Here is a 21,136-nt window from a genome sequence, read left to right on the forward strand (position 1 = left end):
GTGGAATTTATTTGGTTTAGCTTAAAGGTGCCTTAGCGAAACACCAGTCTTACACTCTGTTAGAAGTGGAAGGAAAGAGTTTTATTAGGAATAGATTCACACATCGGGATGCACTCTGGCACCCAGACAGGGTACTATGGTGTTCCAAAATGTGGTAGAAAAGTGAAGTTTTTATGGGGTGGAGTGAACAAAGTGCTCAGTGCTCACAGGCACAAGTGGGAGAGTACATGTCAAAAAGTTACAAGGGGGTCGTTAAACTACAGTCTTTCTTAACATTAACAATTCTGTTTTCTAACCTCCTAGAACTAGTTGACCAAGACATTCTCCTTGGATCAAGCCATGCAAACTTTTTTTTTTAATTTTCAAATATAACGTTTATTGTACTTTAGATGAAGGTTTACAGAGCAAACTGGCTTCTCATTAAACAACTAATACACGTATTATTTTGTGACATTGGCTGCCCACCCCACAACATGTCAACACTCTCTCCTTCTCGACCTTAGGTTCTCCATTATCAGCTTTCCTGTTCCCTTCTGCCTTCTTGTCCTTGCCCCTGGGCTGGTGTGCCCATTTAGTTTTGTTTTGTGGGCCTGTCTAATCTTTGGCTGAATGGTGAACCTCAGGAGTGACTTCATTACTGAGCTAAAGGGGTGTCTGGGGGCCATACTCTCAGGGTTTCTCCAACCTCTGTCAGGCCAGTAAGTCTGGTCTTTTTTTATGAGTTAGAATTTTGTTTTACATTTTTCTCCAGCCATATCTGGGACTTTGTACTGTGATCCTCGTCAGAGCAGTCAGTGGTGGTAGCTGGGCGCCATCTAGCTGTGCTGGATGTAGTCTGGTGTAGGCTGTGGTAGTTGTGGTCCATTGGTACTTTGGACTAATCTCTCACTTGTGCCTTTGGTTTTCTTCATACTCCCTTGTTCCAGACAGGGCGAGACCATTGGAGTATCTTAGATGGCTGCTCAGTGCAAACATCCTTGACAACATCTTTGAACAAACAATTCCTTGCACAGACTAAAATCTCGGGAGATTTTGATCATTCTTGAGTCAGTTACTCACTGTCGTGTTAGGCGCCTTCGAGTTGCTTCCAGCTCATAGTGAGCCTGTGTACAACAGAACAAAACACTGCCTGGTCCTGTGCTGTCCTCACAAGTGTTGGCATGCTTGAGCCCATTGTTGTAGCCATTGTGTCAATCCATATTGCTGAGGGTGTTCTTCCTCTCTTTTGCTGACCCTCTTCTTTACCAAGCATGATGTCCTTCTCCAGGGACTGATCCGTTCTGATAACATTTTCAAAGTATGTGAGAGGAAGTCCTGCCATCCTTACTTTAAGGAGCATTCTGGCTGTACTTTCTCCAAGACAGATTTGTTCGTTCTTCTGGCAGTGCATGGCGTATTCAGTATTCTTCCCCAGCACTGTAATTCAAAGGCCTCAGTTCTTCTTCAGTCTTTGTTTTTCATCGTCCAGCTCTCCTATGCGTATGAGGTGGTTGAAAATACCGTGGCTTGGGTCAGGTGCAATTTAATCCTTTAAGTGACATCTTTGCTTTTTAACACTCTTAAGTGGTCTTTTGCAGCAGATTTGCTCAATGTGACACATTGTTTGCTTTCTTGACTGCTGCTTCCATGGGTGTTGATTGTGGATCCAGGTAAAATGAAATCCTTGACAACTTCAATCTTTTCTCCATTTATCACTATGTTGCTTATTGGTAAAGGTGTGAGGATTTTTTTATTTTGAGGTGTAACCCACACTGAAGGATGTGGTCTTTGGTCTTCATCAGTAACTGCTTCAGTCTTCTTCACTTTCAGCAAGCAAGGTTGTATCATCTGCATATCGAAGGTTGTTATTGAGTCTTCCTCCAATCCTGATGCTGTGCTCTTCTTCATATAGTTCAGCTTCTCACATTTTTGCTCAGCATATAGATTGAATAAGTATGGTGAAAGGATACAACTCCCATGTACACCTTTTCTGACTTTAAACCATGCAGTATTCCCTTGATCTGTTTGAAGAACTGCCTCTTGGTCTAAGTACAGGTTCCTCATGAGCATAATTAAGTGTTCTGGAATTCCCATCCTTCTCAATGTTTTCCATAATTTGTTATGATCCACACAGTTGAATGCCTTTGCATAGTCAATAAAACACAGATAAACATCTTTCTGGTATTCTCTGCTTTCAGCCATAATCCATCTGACATCGGCAATGATGTATATCCCTTGTTCCACATCCTATTCTGAATCCAGCTTGAATTTCTGGCAGTTACTTTCGATGTATTGCTACAACTGCTTTTGAATGATCTTCAGCAAAACTTTACTTGTGTGTGATATTGTTTGATAATTTCTGCATTCAGTTGGATCACCTTTCTTGGGAGTGGGTACAAACGTGGATCTCTTCCAGTCAGTTGGCCAGGTAGCTGTCTTCCAAATTTCATGGCATGAACTAGTGAGCACTTCCAGTACCGCATCTGTTTGTTGAAACATCTCAATTGATACTCTGTCAATTCCTGGAGCCTTGCTTTTCAACAGTGTCTTCAGTTCAGTTACTCACTAACGGGGAATAATATCAGGTGTTACCAATAAAAAGGTTGCACCGTGTGGGAAGAATAGAACATCCACTAAGACCCACCCAGGCATAAGTAAGATTGAAACAGGGAGCTAATGGATAGGTGGATAATTCTGGAGATAGCCATAATTTGAGGCAAGCAGCTCATTTAAATGGTTTTTCAAAATCAATAATAAAGTTGGGTATGTACTTACAATCTATGACTGGTACAGCGAGAAGATCAGAATGATCTTGTGTAGACTGAGGAGAAGAGTGACATATCCATCATTTAGTTAAATTACCAGCACTGGCTACTGATTGAGCTCATTTGATAAAAGCATTTTTGTTCCAAGCATTAGCAATTGTCATAATAAACAGAAGGAGAATACTTTTTAAAAACTTCGTAGTGGAAAAAGGTTATTTATAAGTAATAGGACAAAGCGAAAGAGTAAAATTATAAAATAAGTTCTTCCAGTAATTTACTAGGAGATGAACCCACATTGGTAAAATAAAGCTATTTCAAAGGCTGTAAGTATTAAGCAAAGTGCAGCAATTTCAATTGCTGGCATAAAGAATAAAAGATTTAAGCTACTGGGTTAAGGTTACAGATATTCAAAGATTACCAAAGCCACTAGGAAATAATACCACAAGTGTGCACAAACAGCCAAAACCATTAAAATACCAGCAGCTAAGAAACAGAGTCCAAAAATTTCAGCAGCATGCATGTAGTCTTGTTCCATGATCTTGTGATCATCTGTCTACTTCCGAAGCCATTTGCTTCTGGCCACTGGGGCATTTTAGTCTGAGTTTCAAATCTCCAGTTGGCTGATAAGCCCAGATAGGTGCTGTAGTTTTCTTTAACTGCGATAAATGAATCCAAGGGCTAATTCCTTCTAGTTTTGCTGCACAAAGATTTGTTGAAAGAACTAGATAAGACCCCTTCCAGCGGATCTAAAGAATCTTTTAATTGATGTCTTTTCTAATAAACATAATGTCCTGGGGTAATGTTAAGTAAAGGAGGAGAGCCACGTTTTTTGCTCCTCAGATGCTTCTTTAGTTTGTGAAAGTATTTCTTAGAGTATTGCTTTAGAGGTTGACCATATTTCAATAACTGAGGTTGTACCAAGTTAGGATTGGTAGAGGCAGTATGGGGAAGGATCACAGACCTTCCAGAAACCCTGACGGTATAGTGGCTGCTAACCAAAAGGTCAGCAGTGTGAATCCACCGGGCACTCCTTGGAAACCCTGTGGGGTAGTTCTACTCTGTCCTGTAGGGTTGCAATGAATTGGAACTGACTCGAGGGCAACAGGTTTAGTTTTGTAGGCCTTCCAGTAATTATTTCATAAGGAGTAAGTTTATCAAAAGGGATCACGTTACCAGGAGGGATCAGTCCCTGGAGAAGGACATCATGCTTGGTAAAGTAGAGGGCCAGCGAAGAAGAGGAAGACCCTCAATGAGATGGATTGACACCATGGCTGCAACAGTGGGCTCAAGCATAACAATTGCGAGGATGGCACAGGACTGGGCAATATTTTGTTCTGTTGTACATAGGGTCTTTATGAGTTGGAACAGACTTGACGGCACCTAAGAACAACAGCAAGTTTATGAAGTCCAAATCCATGCTTCTTAAATTTAAAAGGACTGAAGGGAGAACTTCAGTCGAAGACAAACCTAAGAATTCACAAAGCTTAGCAAGTTGCCATTTGTCTTTTCTACAAGTCTGGATGATTGAGAATGATAAGCGCAATCTCTGGTAATATGGGGAAGATCCAGCATAACTCTTGAATTCTTTGTCCAATAAAATGGATTCTCCAATCACTGCAAAGAATTTTTGTTGCTCCCCAGTTAGGTATTATGTTTTTGAGGAGCTATTTTGCTACAGAAGAAACAGTGACAGTTCAGCAGGGGAAAGCCTCTACCCAGTGTGAAAATCTACAAATCATTACTAAGATATATTTTAACCGTTCGAGGGTGGGAGTTGGATAAACTCAAATTGCCATTCAAGCATAGGCCCAGAAGGTAATGGATGTTGTCCAGGTAAAGTCTTAAGATGTTTACCAGGGTTATAATGCGGGCAAATAGAGCAATGAGAGGCCACATGCTGAGCAGCCTCAGAAAATTTTCCCCACCAGTATTTCTTTAAAATTTCAATCATATTATCTCTCCCTAGATGAGTGTTGTTATGATCCATCATAAAAAATTAAATTTGTTATGATCCATTTTAACAATTTATGGATAACATTGTGGGGAATGGAAATCCCAGAACACTTAATTGTGCTTACAAGGAATCTGTGCATGGATCAAGAGGCAGTTGATCGAACAGAACAAGGGAATATTGCATGGTTGAAGGTCTGGGAAGGTATGTATCAGGGTCGTATCCTTTCACCATACCTATTCAATCTGTATGCTGTGCAGATAATCCTAGTGGCTGGACTATATGAAGAACGGGACATCAAGATTGGGGGAAGACTCATTAACAACCTGCGTTATGCAGGTGACACAACCTTGCTTGCTGAAAGTGAAGAGAACTTCAAGCACTTACTAATGAAGTTCAAAGACCACAGCCTTCAGTATGGATTATACCTCAACATAAAGAAAACAAAAATCCTCACAACTGGGCCAATGAGCAACAACGTGATAAATGGAGAAAAGATCGAGGTTGTTAAGGATTTCATTTTAATTGGGTCCACAATTAACAGCCATGGAAGCAGCAGTCAAGAAATCAAAAGATGCAATGCACTGGGTAAATTGGCTGCAAGAGATCTCTTTAAAGTGTTAAAAGCAAAGATGTCACCTTGAGGACTGAAGTGTGCCTGACCCAAGCCATGGGGTTTTCAGTTGCCTCATATGCATGCGAAAGCTAGACAATGAATAAGGAAGACTGAAGAAGAAATGACCTTTGAATTGTGGTGTTGGCAAAGAATATTGAATGTACCATGGACTGCCAAAAGTATGAATAAATCTGTCTTGGAAGAAGTACAACCAGAATGCTCTTTGGAAGCAAGGATGGCGAGACTGTGTCTCACATACTTTGGACATGTTATCAGGAGGGATGAGTCCCTGGAGAAGGACATCATGCTTGGTAGAGGGTCAGTGAGAAAGAGGAAGACCCTCAATGAGGTGGATTGACACAGTGGCTGCAACAGTGGGCTCAAGCATAGCAATTGTGAAGATGGCACAGGACCAGGCAGTGTTGTGTTCTGTTGTGCATAGGGTCGCTTTTGAGTTGGAATTGACTCTACGGCACCTAACAACAGACGAGCATTCTCAGGTAGAGTCTTCATTATGGGGATGTGCAAAAGTTTAGGAAGAACAATTTTAGTGCCAGGCCCTAAGATAATATAGTGTCTGAGTCTTGGTAGCAGCCTATTTCCATGTTTCAGTTTCATCTGACTGAGCCAATTGCTGCTGTTTCAAAAGCTTTTCTTTGGTAGATGTAAAAATACTAGTTGTTTTTATGAGAATAGTTCTTTATAGACTCTTCTAGAGGTCCTTCTATGGATCCTTTTGCTGTTATGGGGCAACAATAACTTGGGAAGCAGCCTGTTTGGCAGCTGCATCAGCGAAGTTATTTTCTCTAATTTCTCCAGTTTGGGGAACTCCTTTTGGTTGGTGGGCCTGTATTTTAATTCCACCAATTTCAGAGGGAGCAGTAGGGCATCTAAATGATCTGCTACTAGAGCCCCTTTTTTTATAGTGTCACTAAAAAAAAAAAAAAAAAACCTATTGCCGTTGAGTCGATTCCGACTCGTAGCGACCCTGTAGGACAAAGTAGAACTGCCCCATAGGGTTTCCAGGGAGCACCTGGTGGATTCGAACTGCTGACCTTTTGGTTAGCAGCCATAGGTCTTAACCACTACACCACCAGGGTTTCCATACTACAAGAGGTCAAAAACCCTCTTTGTTCTACATTTGGTTGCAAAGATCAGAAAGCCACCTAAGTTGGCTTAAGTAAAAGAGTTCTTGTCCTAAAGACAGAATAATCAGTCCCATAGATCCATTACTAGGGGCTACACAGCACATCTCAGGCCCATGGTGATTGGAGCTTCTTCCCCTGCCCCTCCACCGCCACTTGGGTGTTTGTCACTGCCTTTCTCTGGGGATCTGTTCCATTCTTCTCTTTGTAGCATAGCTTCTTTGTGGCTTTTGATTTCTGCCTCCTCACAATGTTGACTTGCTGTGGGGGAATGTTGGTGCCAGCACCTGTGACACAATGGCATCAATGCCCAGACCAGCTGTTTTTTTTGTCGTAGCTCCAGGCCCTGGGACTTGTTCCTTGTTAAAATAGGAACAGGGCCCTTGGATTAAAATAGCTGCTTGAAGAAGATCTTTATCCTGAGTTGTTCCTGATCCTGAATTGTAACCTGTTACTTCCCTAATAAACCCCATAACTGTCAAAAGAAAAAAGCCGCTTGAACCAGTCCTTCATGTGGGGTTGCTCTTGGGCTTGGGCTTTACACATGTCTGCAACAAAAACATTTCCTGGAAAGCCTTTGGTCTTTGAGAACATTCTAATAATAAAAATAATGAGGAAGTTTTTTTTAGTATTTTATGCTTTCAGCTTCCCTTTTTTTTCCCGCTGGAGATTTCTTACAGGTGTTGGGGATTAACAGGCCAGGGAACTGCAGGATATCCCTAGTCTCTCTTGTGCTTCTTTAATGTCTCCAAGGTGACTTCATCTTTCTTTCATTTCGTTTCCATTGTTTTGAGATTGGCAATTCCCAAACTGGTTATTTTTCTTTGGTGGCTGCTTCTTCGAGTCAAAGAAAAAAATCCCTTGTTATTGAGTCAATTCTGACACATAACGACCCTATAGGACAGAGTAGAACTGCTCCATAGAGTTTCCAAGGAGCAGCTGGTGGATTCAAACTACTGACTTTTTGGTAAGCAGCTGTAGCTTGCCATAGCTCTTAACCACTGTGCCACCAAAAAAAAAAAAAAAAACCAGCTGCCCTCAAATTGCCTGAAATCATGGGGTTGAGCGATTACCAAAAAATTATGAACCCTACTTCCCTGTTTCCAGACAGGAATAAATGTCAGCTCTTCTACACAAGTTGCCCTTATCTTCAAGATCAGGAGATTGAGTAACATTTCTTGCTAACTATTGTGTACCAGCCTATGGATATCATTTTCAAAATGGGAAAACAATGTAATTACTCTCTGCTGGGAACAGACATATAAAGAAGTTATAATACCCTGGTGGAGGAGACTGGGCAAAGATAAAAATAGACAAAGAAGGCTACAAAATGGTATTTGCCAATTGCCAAGAGATTGGCTAACTGCCAGAATTACATGGTTTGGGAGTCCAAAAGGGAATATGATCCCTAAGGGTTAGCAATACCATGGTAGGAATCCCAGAGAGGAGACAGAAATTCATTAGCTGAGTTTGGTTAGGACTAGGGCTAGTGACAAGGAGAGGGAGGTCACTGTGGGTCATCAGGGGTTGGCTTGGACACTGGGGAGGATGGGAATACACATAGCGGTTACTGAAAAGGTCACTGACATTTACACACGGCCTATTGGGGTCTATTTGGGATTGTGTAAGACACTTTTGTATCCATAATCTTACGGGTATCCAATACCTGTTAGGTAGGTATTATGTCCTTTTTACAGGAGAGAAACTGAGCCTCAGGGAAGTTCAACTGCTCACTAGGGTGACGCAGCCAGAGTTTGAGCCAAGACCTGGGACATCCTTGCTTATCCTCTACCCCAGTTGGCTGAAGCAGAGGATGTCCATGCGATAGAGAGGAAAATAGATTTTGGGAGGCAGATTGAGCTCGGTAGTGGAGAGCCCTGAGTGCCATAGTGAGGAGTCTGATGTTTGCTCCCAAGGCAGTAAGGAGCCCTAGGCATTATTGAGCAGAGGCATAGACATATAAAAGCGGGAGTGAAGTGATTCTTTTTTATGTCTTAAAGGTTTTTTGCAGCAGCCCCCTTCTCCAGCAAACTCCCTGATCCCCAGAAATTTATGGAAAAAAGAGCCACAGCTGTCACCAAATGATTTCCCATGGATTTAACTAACTTGGATGAGTTGAGTACACAAAAAAGGTCTACTGCAACTTATTTTTCGTTTTAAGTGTTTTGCTCTTATTTTTAGTTAATGAATCCTGTTTTACTTTTATTGGTAAGGAGCCCTGGTGGTGCAGTAGTTAAGAGCTTGGCTGCTAACTGAAAGGTCGACAGTTCAAATCCATCAGATGCTCCTTGGAAACCCTGTGGGGCAGTTCTGCTCCTCTGTCCTATAGAGTTTCTACGAATCAGAATCAACTTGGTAGCAACAGGTTTTTTTTGTTTTTTTGTTTTTTTTAATTTGTTGGTGCCACCAATTTCTATTAATGTTCCAACTGTTCCTGAAATTCGTATAGTTTATAGAAGAATGAAATGAGTGACCCCACCCCTTGCCTCTGCCCTTTTTGATTTGGTGATTTTTGGTGTGTGTTGGAGTGGATTTTTTCCTGTTCTCTTCTCAAATGATGACATCTATTTCCCTTTGCATTGTAGGTAAACACAGTATCATTAATAGTCCTTTAGTTCTGTAGCGAACAGGGTCAAGGAGGTGATTTCATTCATTTGTTTATTCAGCCATGTTCATTGAGTTCTTGAATGTGGAGATCCCTGCGCTAGATGCCGTGGAGGACGCAAAGAGGTGTAAGACTGAGTCCTTGCGGGACACTTTGGCTTCGTTTCTGGTGCTTCTCTCTTCTTCAACCCTGCATCTCATCAGTTACAAAGGTCCCTTGATTCAGCCTCCGATGTCTCTTGAGCAGTCCTTTCCTCTATAACCCCAGTGCCACTCACCTAGGGAGACCCTCCATTATTTGCTGGCCTGGTGCAGGAGCCCCCGACTCCCTTCCTCCCTCCAGCTCCCTGTCTTCCCTCAAGTACGTCTTCTATAGTGCTCCCAGAAGGATAAGTTTTAAACACAAGCCTAGTTTTGTCACTGGAGCCCCTGCGTGTTGCAGGTGCATAACACATTTGGCTGTTAACCGAAAGGTTAGAAGTTTGATTCCATCCAGAGGTGCTTTGGAAGAAAGGCCTGGTGATCACTTCTGAGAAATCAGCCATTGAAAACCCAGTGTAGCACAGTTCTACTCTGACATACAGGGTCACAGTGAATTGGAATGAACTTGATAGCAACTGGAATTTTGTCATTGCCCTTCAGTAGTTTCTGTCACCTAGAGTGGTTTATCTCAAAGTGTGCCGCTGGGCACCTGCCTTAGAATACTCTAGAGTGTTTATTAAAAATGCAGATTTATGAGCCTTAGCCCAGACTTGATGAATGAGAATTTCTGGAGATACTAAAATTCTCATTTTACCAAGCTCCCCAAATGATTCTTCTTTACACTGAAATTTGAGAAGCAAGGCTTGGAGAATCAAATGCAAACTCTTCAGCATGAGTTTACAGTCTTTCTTTTCCTATTTATTTTAGAAGAATTCAATAGTATAGTACAATGGCCTATAACGTATATTGTAACCATCATGGGTAATATGATATATAAAGTATAATGTAACCATCACGGGAGTTCCTACATGATACGCCTCTTCACCATATGACTCATCTTGTTTCATCATATTTCCCCCATCCCTATACACCTCCACCACTCCTCACCTTTCTTCTTGGATTATTTTATCATCATATCTGTAAATACATCAATGTGTGTATCTATTATGTTAAAAAAACAAACAGTTGCTGTCGATTCCAACTCATGGCAACCCCATGTGTGTCAGAGCAGAACTGCACTCCATAGAGTTTTCAAGGCTGTGACCTTTTGGAAGCAGATCCACCAGGCCTTTCTTCTGAGGCACCTTGGGGTAAATTCAAATCTCCAGTCTTTTAGTTAGCAGTCAAGTGCTTACCCATTTGTGTTACCCAAGGAAGCCTTGTGTAATACATACCAAAACAGCAAACCCATTGCCGTCGAGTCGATTCTGGCTCATAGTGACCCTATAGGACAGAGTAGAACTGCCCCATAGGGCTTCCAAGGAGCGCCTGGTGGATTCGATCTCCCAACCTTTTGGTTAGCAGCTGTAGCACGTAACCACTACCCTACCAGGGTTTCCATTCTGTAATACATAGGACTCTTTAAAAGAACAAAAATTAAAAAAACCTACAAAACCATGGTCATACCTACAAATTAACAATAATTCCTTACTGTTACCCAATATCCAGTCGCTGTTCAAATCTATCTGATTCTACGTTAAAAAATAAATAAATCTTTTCATCGTGTTGTTGTTAGGTGCCCTCGAGTCAGTTCCAACTTATAGCGACCCTATGTACAACAGAACGAAATGCTGTCTGGTCCTGTGCCATCCTCACAGTCATTGTTATCCTTGAGCCTATTGTTGTAGCCACTATGTCAATCCATCTCATTGAGGGTCTTCCTCTTTTTCACTGGCCCTCTACTTTACCAAGCATGATGTCCTTCTCCAGGGACTGATCCCTCCTGACATGTCCATAGTATGTGAAACATAGTCTCGCCATCCTTGCTTCTAAAGAACATTCTGGCTGTACTTGTTCCAGGACAGATTTGTTCATTCTTTTGGCAGTCCATGGTATATTCAATATTCCTCACCAACACCACAATTCAAGGTGCCAATTCTTCTGTCTTCCTTATTCATTGTCCAGCTTTTGCATGCATATGATGCAACTGAAAATACCATTGTTTGGGTCAGGCGCATCTTAGTCTTCGAGGTGATATCTTTGCTTTTAACACTTTAAAGAGATCTCTTGCAGCCAATTTGCCCAGTGCAATGCATCTTTTGATTTCTTGACTGCTCCTTCCATAGGTGTTGATTGTGGATCCGAGTAAAATGAAATCCTCGACAACTTCAATCTTTTCTCCATTTATCATGATATTGCTTTATTGGTCCAGTTGTGAGGATTTTTGTTTTCTTTATGTTGAGGTGTAATCCATAGTGAAGGCTGTGGTCTTTGATCTTTATTAGTAAGCGTTTCAAGTCCTCTTCACTTTCAGCAAGCAAGGTTGTGTCATCTGCATAACACAGGTTATTAAGGAGTCTCCCTCCAATTTCTGTGCCCCATTCTTCTTTATATAGTCCAGCTTCTTGGGTTATTTGCCCAGCAGACAGATTGAATAAGTATGGTGAAAGGATATAACCCTGACGCACACCTTCTCTGACTTTAAACCACTCAGTATCCGCTTGTTCTATTCGAATGACTGCCTCTTGATCTGTGTAGTTTCTTCATGAGCACAAATTAAGTGTACTGGAATTCCCATTCTTCACAATATTATCCATAATTTGTTATGATCCACACAGTGGTGTGCCTTTGCATAGTCAATAAAACACAGGTAAACATTTCTCTGGTATTCTCTGCTTTAAGCTAGCATCCATTTGACATCAACAATGATATCCCTGGTTCCACGTCCTCTTCTGAATCCAGCTTGAATTTCTGGCAGTTCCCTGTGGATATACTGCTGCAGCTGCTTTTGAATGCTCTTCAACAAAATTTTGCTTGCATGTGATATTAATGATATTGTTTGATAATTTTTGGATTCTGTTGGATAATTTTTCATGGGAATAAGCATAAATATGGATCTCTTCCAGTTGGTTGGCCAGGTAGCTCTCTTCCAAATTTCTTGGCATAGACAAGTGAGCACTTCCAGCACTGCATCCATTTGTTGAAACATCTCAATTGGTATTCCATCGGTTCCTGAAGCCTTGTTTCTCAGCAGCGACTTCAGTGCAGCTTGGACTTCTTCCTTCAGTGCCATGGATTCCTGCTCATATGCTACATCCTGAAATGGTTGGACGTTGATGAGTTCTTTTTGGTATAGTGATTCCGTGTATTTCTTCCATCTTCTCTTGATGGTTCCTGTGTTGGTTAATATTTCCCCATAGAATTCTTCACTATTGCAACTCAAGTCGAATTTTTCTTCAGTTCTTTCAGCTTAAGAAATGCTGAACATGTTCTTCCCTTTTGGTTTTCTGTCTCTAGCTCTTTGCACAAGTCATTATAATACTTTACTTTGTCTTCTCGAACCGCCCTTCGAAATCTTCAGTTATTTTACTTCATTTCTTCCTTTCGCTTTAGCTACTCCATGTTCAAGAGCAAGTTTCAGAGTCTCCTCTGACATCCATTTTTGTCTTTTTTTTCTTTCCTGTCTTTTTAATGACTTTTTGCTTTCTTCATGTATGAGGTCCTTGATATCATTCCATGACTCGTCTGGTCTTTGGTCATTAGTGTCTAATGCATTAAATCTGTTATTGAGATGGTCTCTAAATTCAGGAGGAATATACTCAAGGTCGCACTTTGCACCTCCTGGATTTGTTCTAATTTTCTTTGGTTTCAACTTGAACTTGCATATGAGCAATTGATGGTCTGTTCAGCAGTTGACCCCTGACTGTGTTCTTACTGATGATATTGAGCTTTTCCATTGTCTGTTTCCACAGGTGTAGTCGATTTAATTCCCGTGTATTCCGTCTGGCGAGGTCCACATGTATAGTCACCCCTTATGTTGGTGAAAAAAGGTATTTGCAGTGGAGAGGTTGTTGGTCTTGCAAAATTCTATCATGCAATCTCCAGCATCATTTCTGTCACCAAGGCCATATTTTCCAACTACTGCTCTTTCTTAACCTACTGCTAATGACATTTTCTTTTCTGGGTATAAGCAATATGTCTTCTCTTTCCCAGGAGTGAAGGTCAGTGGAGTCCTTTGAGTCCTGTGCCTCTCTTTTGGGACTTGTTGAAGTTGACAAGTATGGGAAATGTAGGAGTATTTCGAGGGTCATCATAGTCAGCTTCCAAGTTTTTACAGTTGAAAGGGTGATTTTTCTTTCTGTAACCAAGCCAGCTTTCTCTAGGTAGTGTTTTCTAAAATGATGATTTTGCTCTCTGTCCTAACTTAAAAAAAAAAAAATTTTTTTTTTTTTTTTTTTACTAAAGATAAATACGGCAGACCCTCCATATCCATGGCTTCACTTTCTGAGGTTTCAATTACCAGCAGTCAGCTACAGTGTGAAAGTGTTAAATGAGTAGCGTGAAGAAATCTTGAGCCTTCCTGCTCCATGCTGACCAGGGGCCACATTCTCATAACCTTTATTACAGTATATTGTTAGAATTGTTTTCTTTTATCATTGTTGTTAATCTCTTACTGTGCCTAATTTATAAATTAAACTTAATCATAGGTATGTATATATAGGTAAAAACATAGTATATATATATAGGTTAAGGTACCATCTGAGGTTTCAGGCATCCATGGGGTGACTTGGAATGTATCCCGTGCAGATAAGGGAGGACTACTGTCTACTTGTGTTACTTGCTGCTAATCCCCATACTGTGCTGTATTTTCTGTAGAACATATCGGCACTTGGTGCATAGAGAGAGAGAGAGAGAGAGCCCTAGTGGCACAGTGGTTAGAGCTCAGCTGCTAACCAAGAGGTCAGCGGTTCTTATCCACCAGCCGCTCCTTGGAAACCTTATAGGGCAAGTTCTGCTTTGTCCTATAGGGTTGCTATGAGTCGGAATCAGCTCAATGGCAATGGGTTTGCTTTTGATTTTATATATATATACATGCCTGCACACACACTCATATATGTTGTACATAGGCTCACTATGAGTCTGAACTGACTTGACAGCACCTAACATTTTTTAATTTACTATTTACACTCAAAGAACTCATGATCAATGTTCATCCACTTATTTCTGTTTTGTTCACTGCTGTATCTGCTTTCTCAACATGAAGTAGGCTCTGTGTCAATATTACCTAAATCAATTTTAATAAATGAAGGTAGACACAGTTGAGAGTCTGAAGGGAAGAAGTCTTGTCTGCGACACAGGGCTTTGTTAGGACAAGTGCGCCACGTTTCCTGAATTGTGTAGGATGTTTCCTTTGTCTCTTCTTCCTAGTTTCCAGCAGGGCTATAGATGATCCATGGTGTTATTGGAGAATAATAGACAAAATAACAACAAAACCGTATGCATATGAACAGAAATATAGTTGTCAGGAATTTAGGCTTCAGAGGTAAGTTGACCTTCATTGTGATTCTGGCTCCTCAGTATTCCCTGTGGGGAACATTGAGCACTTGATTGTTTCTAACTTTACTCTGCTATGAACTGTTTGAAATAATATCTGCTTAAGAAAGTCATGAGATAGAAATGAGCTAGTATGTTGAAATCTTTTTGCAAACCCTTTCAAAAATTGTAGTTACTCAGTACATGGTACCTTTTATCATTACTATATTGTATAACGAATGTTAGGGTTTCTGATGACGTTATGTAACCTGGCCCAGTGCAGTGGAGGAGACTTTTGGATTTTGGCTGTAGCTCAAAGTTTTTTGTGACTCTGTCATACCAGAATTGGTTAGAGATGACATAGACAGCTCACTTCACACTTCCCTAACAAGAGGAGTCTTCTTATTCTAAAGCTGCTCTGTTTAAAAAAAAAAAAAAAAAATTTAGCACCCAAAATTTAGTTTAGCAGCTTTTTTCTCCTCACTGTATGAAGAAGCCAATGGATTGGTTCTATTTCACAAAGGTCGCTCTTATAGACAAGGGATTTCCATTGGTCAGGGTTCAGGTAGTCATGGTTGCATGCCTTTCAGGGTCTGCAAAGTGAGAGAATTTTGGAATGGAGCCTCTAGAATGTTGTTGTATAAGTCTCTGATCCATAGGTTTTATGGGCAATTTAACAGGTTCACTGTTGGCATTTCACCTTATTTACAAAAAAATTTTTTGTTGTTGTAAAAGATATATAGCAAAACATTCGCCAATTCAACAACATTTACATATATAACTTTGTGTCATTAATTATACTCATCATGTTGTACAGTCATTACAAAATGGGAATCGTAACCTCCTCTTCTCAGTCAGCAAGTACAAGGGCATGCTATTCTTGTTTCTCCAGAAGTAGCACTCTTTGTAATCTTATTATGTTAGACTGCGTTTGTGTGAAGGTGTATGGGTTTATGTTTCTTGAGGGGAGCAATCACTAATAATTGGTGTACAGTTGCGCCCAGTCTCAAAATTTGAGATTTGAAGGGAGATCTGGATTCTCATGTTTCCTGTCTCTCACCTGTGCTCTTTTCAATTTTTATTACTTTTGCCTGACTCTATGAAAGGGACAGAGAGGATGACAGAACAACTGAGTTTTTCAAAAATAGGTAACTGATGTAAAAAATTCATAGTTCTCTGGAAGAATTTTCCATTTTCAGCAGGTGGATCTGTCACCTCCTGATCTTCTAGAGTTATTTTAGAAAATTGGACCAGCTCGGGACCTTGGGTTGCCAGTTTGTATGGGCCCCTGGTCCTCCTATGACTGTAAGGAGCCATTCTGCAGTGTTTTCCAGTTATTAACACCTCATCCTGCCTTCATCCTGTGCTTTATGTTTTATTGAGTGTTCTGGTAGGTTTTGGAAGGAGGTGAAATTTTTCACAAAGAAGTGATAATCTGAATTAGAGCATTTCCTAAATTTCTGCTGTTTTTTAACTGTGCTGACCAAAAAGAGAAGAATAAGACTGCAACTGGTCACAGTCAAACTGTGGAGAGATTATTTCAGTGTGTTGGAAGTCTGTGAGACAAGACATAATCAGTGAAGTGAATGTAGTTAGTGAAGGGGCAAGGCTGGGTGGCTATACCCTAGAGTAGACCTTGGAAGAACACAGAACTTTTGTGTCAAATCCCTACAAATTCTCAGTTACCCAGGACTATCAGCCTCACCCTTCATTCTTGCACACATTGGAGTATGTGGTACCTTGCTGATCCAGAATGTGTGGGATGTTTTAGGACTCAGTGGTCATTGAGGATGTGGCTGTGGTCTTTAGCCAGGAAGAGTGGGCTTTGCTGGATCTTCCTCAGAGGAGACTCTACAGAGACGTGATGATGGAAACCTTCAGAAACCTGGCCTCAGTAGGTAAGAATGGCATCATTTTTTAATTTTTTCTTCAGTGAACAAAAATATTTTACTCATCAACTTTGCTCCGAAGTTTGGGCTGAGGAATAGGAATAAATTGTTAAGTAGATTGTTAAATAAAACAGGTATCACCCCTTGGTCTGTGGCACTCACATATCCTGGCTTCGTCACGAACCTAAAGTTCTCTGTATTAAACTGAGTTCTCATTTCTCTTGTAATTAAAATCTCTGGGTTTCTTTAAGTGTTATAAGAAGTGTAAGCATTGGCTTCAAGGGTCACTTTGGGGCACTGAGAGATTTGTGTTTTGAGACCTCGTAGAGAGTTTTATTGTTTATTACAAGTTTGACACAATTATTTTACTGCAAATAACCTCGCACTTCACAAACTTTGAAGAGCCGTGTATTACTTCAGTGATGTGCACCGTCTTCTCATGTGATATGCATTTCTCCATGAGTGCCATGTCAGCTATACCCATTTGTTTCCCAGAGAAGCAAGGACAGTGGAGATAGGACTTATTCAGGGCCACTGTGTCAAGAAACACCAGGAAAGCAATTTTCTGAAGGAACAGCCTTGTGTGGAAGGAATTACATTTGAATCAGTCAGCTAGAAAAAGTCTCTTTTTGGTTGAGGACACAACTTCACAGATACCTGAGCTTACTTTTCTGACTTTAGCAAACCTCTCACACCTGTGGTCATAGAGACCTTTTTCCTCTTTTAATGTTACATGTATATTGTGTGCAATATCTTTCTACTTAGCTCACCTACCTACACCTATTTATGTCACCATCACTCTCAATCCTTATAGATGTATTTCCTAGTAAATTGCTTTTTCCTGGTAAATTGCTTTTTAACCATTGCCTAAGTGCAGAAACAATGAAATGTGGATACGTCTTTCTTTGATTACGGCAGCATTCTTTTCCCTAATAATTCTTTTCCTTTTTGTTTCATATCGTGAATCTCAACTTGAATTATTGGGTCAGTCTCTCAAAACCTTAATGATGAAGAAAAGTTATCCAGTGAACATATAATGGTGCAATTCATGAAGAGTAACACCTGGTCCTCCATATTAGAAATCTCAGAATCGCATATGAATAAAGATCAGCATAAAAACCAGATGAAACATTTAAGGTGAGTGTCATTTGTACAAGAGCAGGCAGTGCCTTAGAAAAAACTCCTAAGGTGTCATGACATTATCCATTGCCATTGAGTCAATTTTGACTCCTAGCAACCCTACAGGACAGAGTAGAACTGCCCCATAGTGTTTCCAAGGTGCAGCTGGTGGATTCGAACTGCCGAAGTTTTGGTTAGCAGTCATAGTTCTTGACCACTGTGTCACCCTTATATACTTATATATACGTTTATACTTATAATGCTTGGTAAAGTAGGTCAGCGGAAGAGAGGAAGATGCTCAATGAGATGGAGCAGCACAGTGGCTCCAGCACTTGGCTCAAACGTAGCAACGATTGTGAGGATGGCACAAGACCAGGCAATGTTTTATTCTGTTGTACGTGATATCAATACGAGTTGGAACCAACTTGATGGCACCTCACAACAATATATGTAAACCTAGCCATAAAATTATATGTTCAGAGAATTTTCACAATACTACATTTTCATAAATGTGAGTCAGATATTGAATATTTGAAACATATTTCACTTGGACACAATTATCAGAACACCACATATTTAAAGAAAAATAGTGACAGTAGTGGCAGTATTTCTGCTAGATGATTTCACCTATGAAACATGAGTCAAATCAGGGCAAAATCCATGCAAGTTCACTGTGTTTGGTAATGGTAAAATGGGAACAAATTTATTTCCAACAGCATGTTGTCTTTTTTTAACAGAAGTCATACAGTAGAAAACCTCTGTGACAGAAATGAAGGCAATCAGTATGAGAAAACCTTTGGCTGGATTCCAAATCTTACTGTGTTAAATAGAAATCATCCTTTTGAATGTTGTGATTGTGGAAAATTCTTCATAGATCACTCATCACATTACCATCATGCCAGATCTCACACTGGATGCAGTACCTGTCAGTCTAAGAAATGTGGAGAAGCTTGCAGTTGCCCCCCTCACCTAACCACTCCTTTGAGATCTCTTCCTGGAAAGAAACCACAGAAATGTAAGGTATGTGGGAAGGACTTCATTTGTATCTCAGCACTTAAGAATTCTATGACAACACTCACTGGTGAGAAACGCTATGAATGTAACAAATGTGGGAAATATTTCTGTAGTTTTTCACTTTTTTGGACACATGTGAGAAGGCATAGGTGTGAATGTAAAGAATGTCATGAAACCTGTATTCATCCTTCATCTCGGGTTTTACATAAAAAATTTCCTAACAGAGATATGCCTCACGAATGTAAGGAATGTGGGAAAGCCTTTAGTCAATTATCACACCTCACTACACATATAAGAACTCACAATGGGCAGAGGCCATATGAATGTAAGGAATGTGGGAAAGCCTTTATTCAGGCCTCAGCCCTCACTAAACATACAAGAACTCACAATGGAGAGAAGCCTTATAAATGTAAAAAATGTGGAAAAGCCTTCAGGTGTTCCTCACACCTCAGTGATCATAAAAGAACTTACAATGGAGTAAGGAGTTGTGAATTTAAGGAATGTGGGAAAGTCATTAGTCAGTCTTCACACATCACTACACATATAGGTGCTCTCATGAGGCAGACGCCTTATGAATGTAAGGAATGTGGGAAAGCATTTAATCAGGCCTCATACCTCACTAAACATATAAGAACTCACAGTGGAGAGAAGCCTTATAAATGTAAGGAATGTGGTATAGCCTTTAGTGATTCCTCAGCCCTCACTACACATATAAGAATTCACACTGGAGAGAGGCCCTATGAATGTAAGGAGTGTGGGAAAGCTTTTAGTCAGGCCTCACACCTCAGTAGGCATTTAAGAACTCATAGTGGAGAGAGACCTTATGAATGTAAGGAATGTGGGAAAACCTTTAATGATTCCTCAGCCCTCACTACACATATAAGAACTCACAGTGGAGAGAAGCCTTACGAGTGTAAGGAATGTGGGAAAGCCTTTAAGTGTTCCTCACACCTCACTGAACATAAAAGAACACACACTGGAGAGAGGCCTTATGATTGTAAGAAATGTGGAAAAGCCTTTAGTTGTTCCTCACACCTCATTAAACATATAAGAACTCACAGTGGAGAGAGGCCTTATGAATGTAAAGAATGTGGGAAAGCATTTAATCAAGCCTCATATCTCACTAACCACTTACGAACACACAGAGGAGTGAGACCTTATGAATGTAAGGAATGTGGGAAAGCCTTTAGTCGTTCCTCACACCTCACTAAACATATAAGAATTCACACTGGAGAGAGGCCTTATGAATGTAAGGAATGTGAGAAAGCGTTTAGGTGTTCATCCGACCTTACTAAACATATTAGAACTCACACTGGGGAGAGGCCCTATGAATGTAAGGAATGTAGGAAAACTTTTAGTCAGGTCTCACACCTCACTACACATACAAGAACTCACAGAGTAGAGAGACCTTATGAATATAAATAACATGAGAAAGCCTTTAGTGAGTCCTCATCCCTCAGTATACATAAATGAACTCAGAGTAGAGAAAGGCATGAATTTAATGAATGTGGAAAAGCCTTTGGTCATTTCTCATACCTCACTTCACATACAAGAACTCAGAGCTGGAGTGACTATTCTATATCAAAAGTGTAATGTTTCGTTCTTAATGCTATAATTTCAAACAGCAAATTTCTGAAAGTTTACGGTTGAAGAACAAAGTTTCTCTTTGAGTAAGAAAGCAATACCAATTCAAAGAAGGGATCATTAGAGCTACTTTGGGAAAAACGACAGTTTCGTTGTAACTGTAGGGCTATCCTCATCCATGTTTGTTACTTTCTCAGTCCAAATTAAGTTTTATCTTTCTTAAAGCCTTTGGCTATTACAAATAAGGCTGTAGGGAATAGCCTGAGCAAATATATTTCTTTATGTTTTATTGATGTCATTTTACATACAATAAAATACGCTGATCCTGTATTTGGCTTAAGAGTATTTTGTTTTGTTTCCTTATCACATTTCCATCCAATCTTTCCTATTGTTAACTATTTTAGCCTTTATAATTAGTATTTTTCTCATGGGGCAGTACTTTGAGACTGCAAATATTTTTTCATCATACTTTGGCCTACTAATTTTAGTACTCTTTGATAATTTTTTCCCATGGTTATTATTACTGTGATGTTTACCAAATGATATTTTCTGCTCCAATCATTTCTCCTTTGTTTATTAATTGGAATTCTGCAAGGAATAGCTTTCTCTATTCTCCCCTTTATTTATTTGTTTATACCAGTATAGGTTAATTCATATTACTTTTTCTTTTCCTGGTTAAATTGCCCCAGATTTGGTTAGTAGAAGCTCCCGTAAATAGGTTCCTGAATCTTTTTGAGGTGTCTTCATTATAATTTGTACTTTACTCTCTTCCAGTGTTTAAGTCTCATCTTGTCCTTTTCTTGCCCGAACTCTAGAATTAGTCTTTTCTCCAAGAAACTTTGGTTCCTTTTATTAGAGAATGATATTTAGAAAGAAAGATCTGAACATTAGATGTGCTTATTGTTGTTTGTTATTAGGTGCTGTCAAGTCAATGCCAATTCATAGCAACCCTGTGTACAACAGAATGAAACACTGCCTGATCCTGCGCCATGCTCATAATCGGTGTTACATTTGAG

The 21,136-nt window shown here is 40.1% G+C and overlaps 1 protein-coding gene across 8 annotated transcripts in view; it reads left to right on the forward strand.

The window, feature by feature from the left end:
* The window catches only part of LOC100662579 (zinc finger protein 709-like), a 94,517-nt gene extending 73,635 nt beyond the window's left edge, over positions 1–20,882 (forward strand). For 4 of the 8 annotated variants that reach the window (XM_064280728.1, XM_064280726.1, XM_064280729.1 and 1 more), the window contains 3 exons: positions 16,286–16,412; positions 17,393–17,540; positions 18,260–20,882. In XM_064280728.1, the coding sequence (XP_064136798.1) occupies positions 16,286–16,412; positions 17,393–17,540; positions 18,260–19,961 (1,977 nt within the window). In that variant the 3' untranslated portion in view covers positions 19,962–20,882. The remainder of the gene's footprint in view (positions 1–16,285; positions 16,413–17,392; positions 17,541–18,259) is intronic. The other 4 variants (XM_064280725.1, XM_023552374.2, XM_023552373.2 and 1 more) reach the window with 4 other exon arrangements.
* Positions 20,883–21,136: the final 254 nt, after the last annotated feature.

This window comes from Loxodonta africana, chromosome 3 (assembly GCF_030014295.1).
Source record: "Loxodonta africana isolate mLoxAfr1 chromosome 3, mLoxAfr1.hap2, whole genome shotgun sequence".
Lineage (NCBI taxonomy): Eukaryota > Metazoa > Chordata > Mammalia > Proboscidea > Elephantidae > Loxodonta > Loxodonta africana.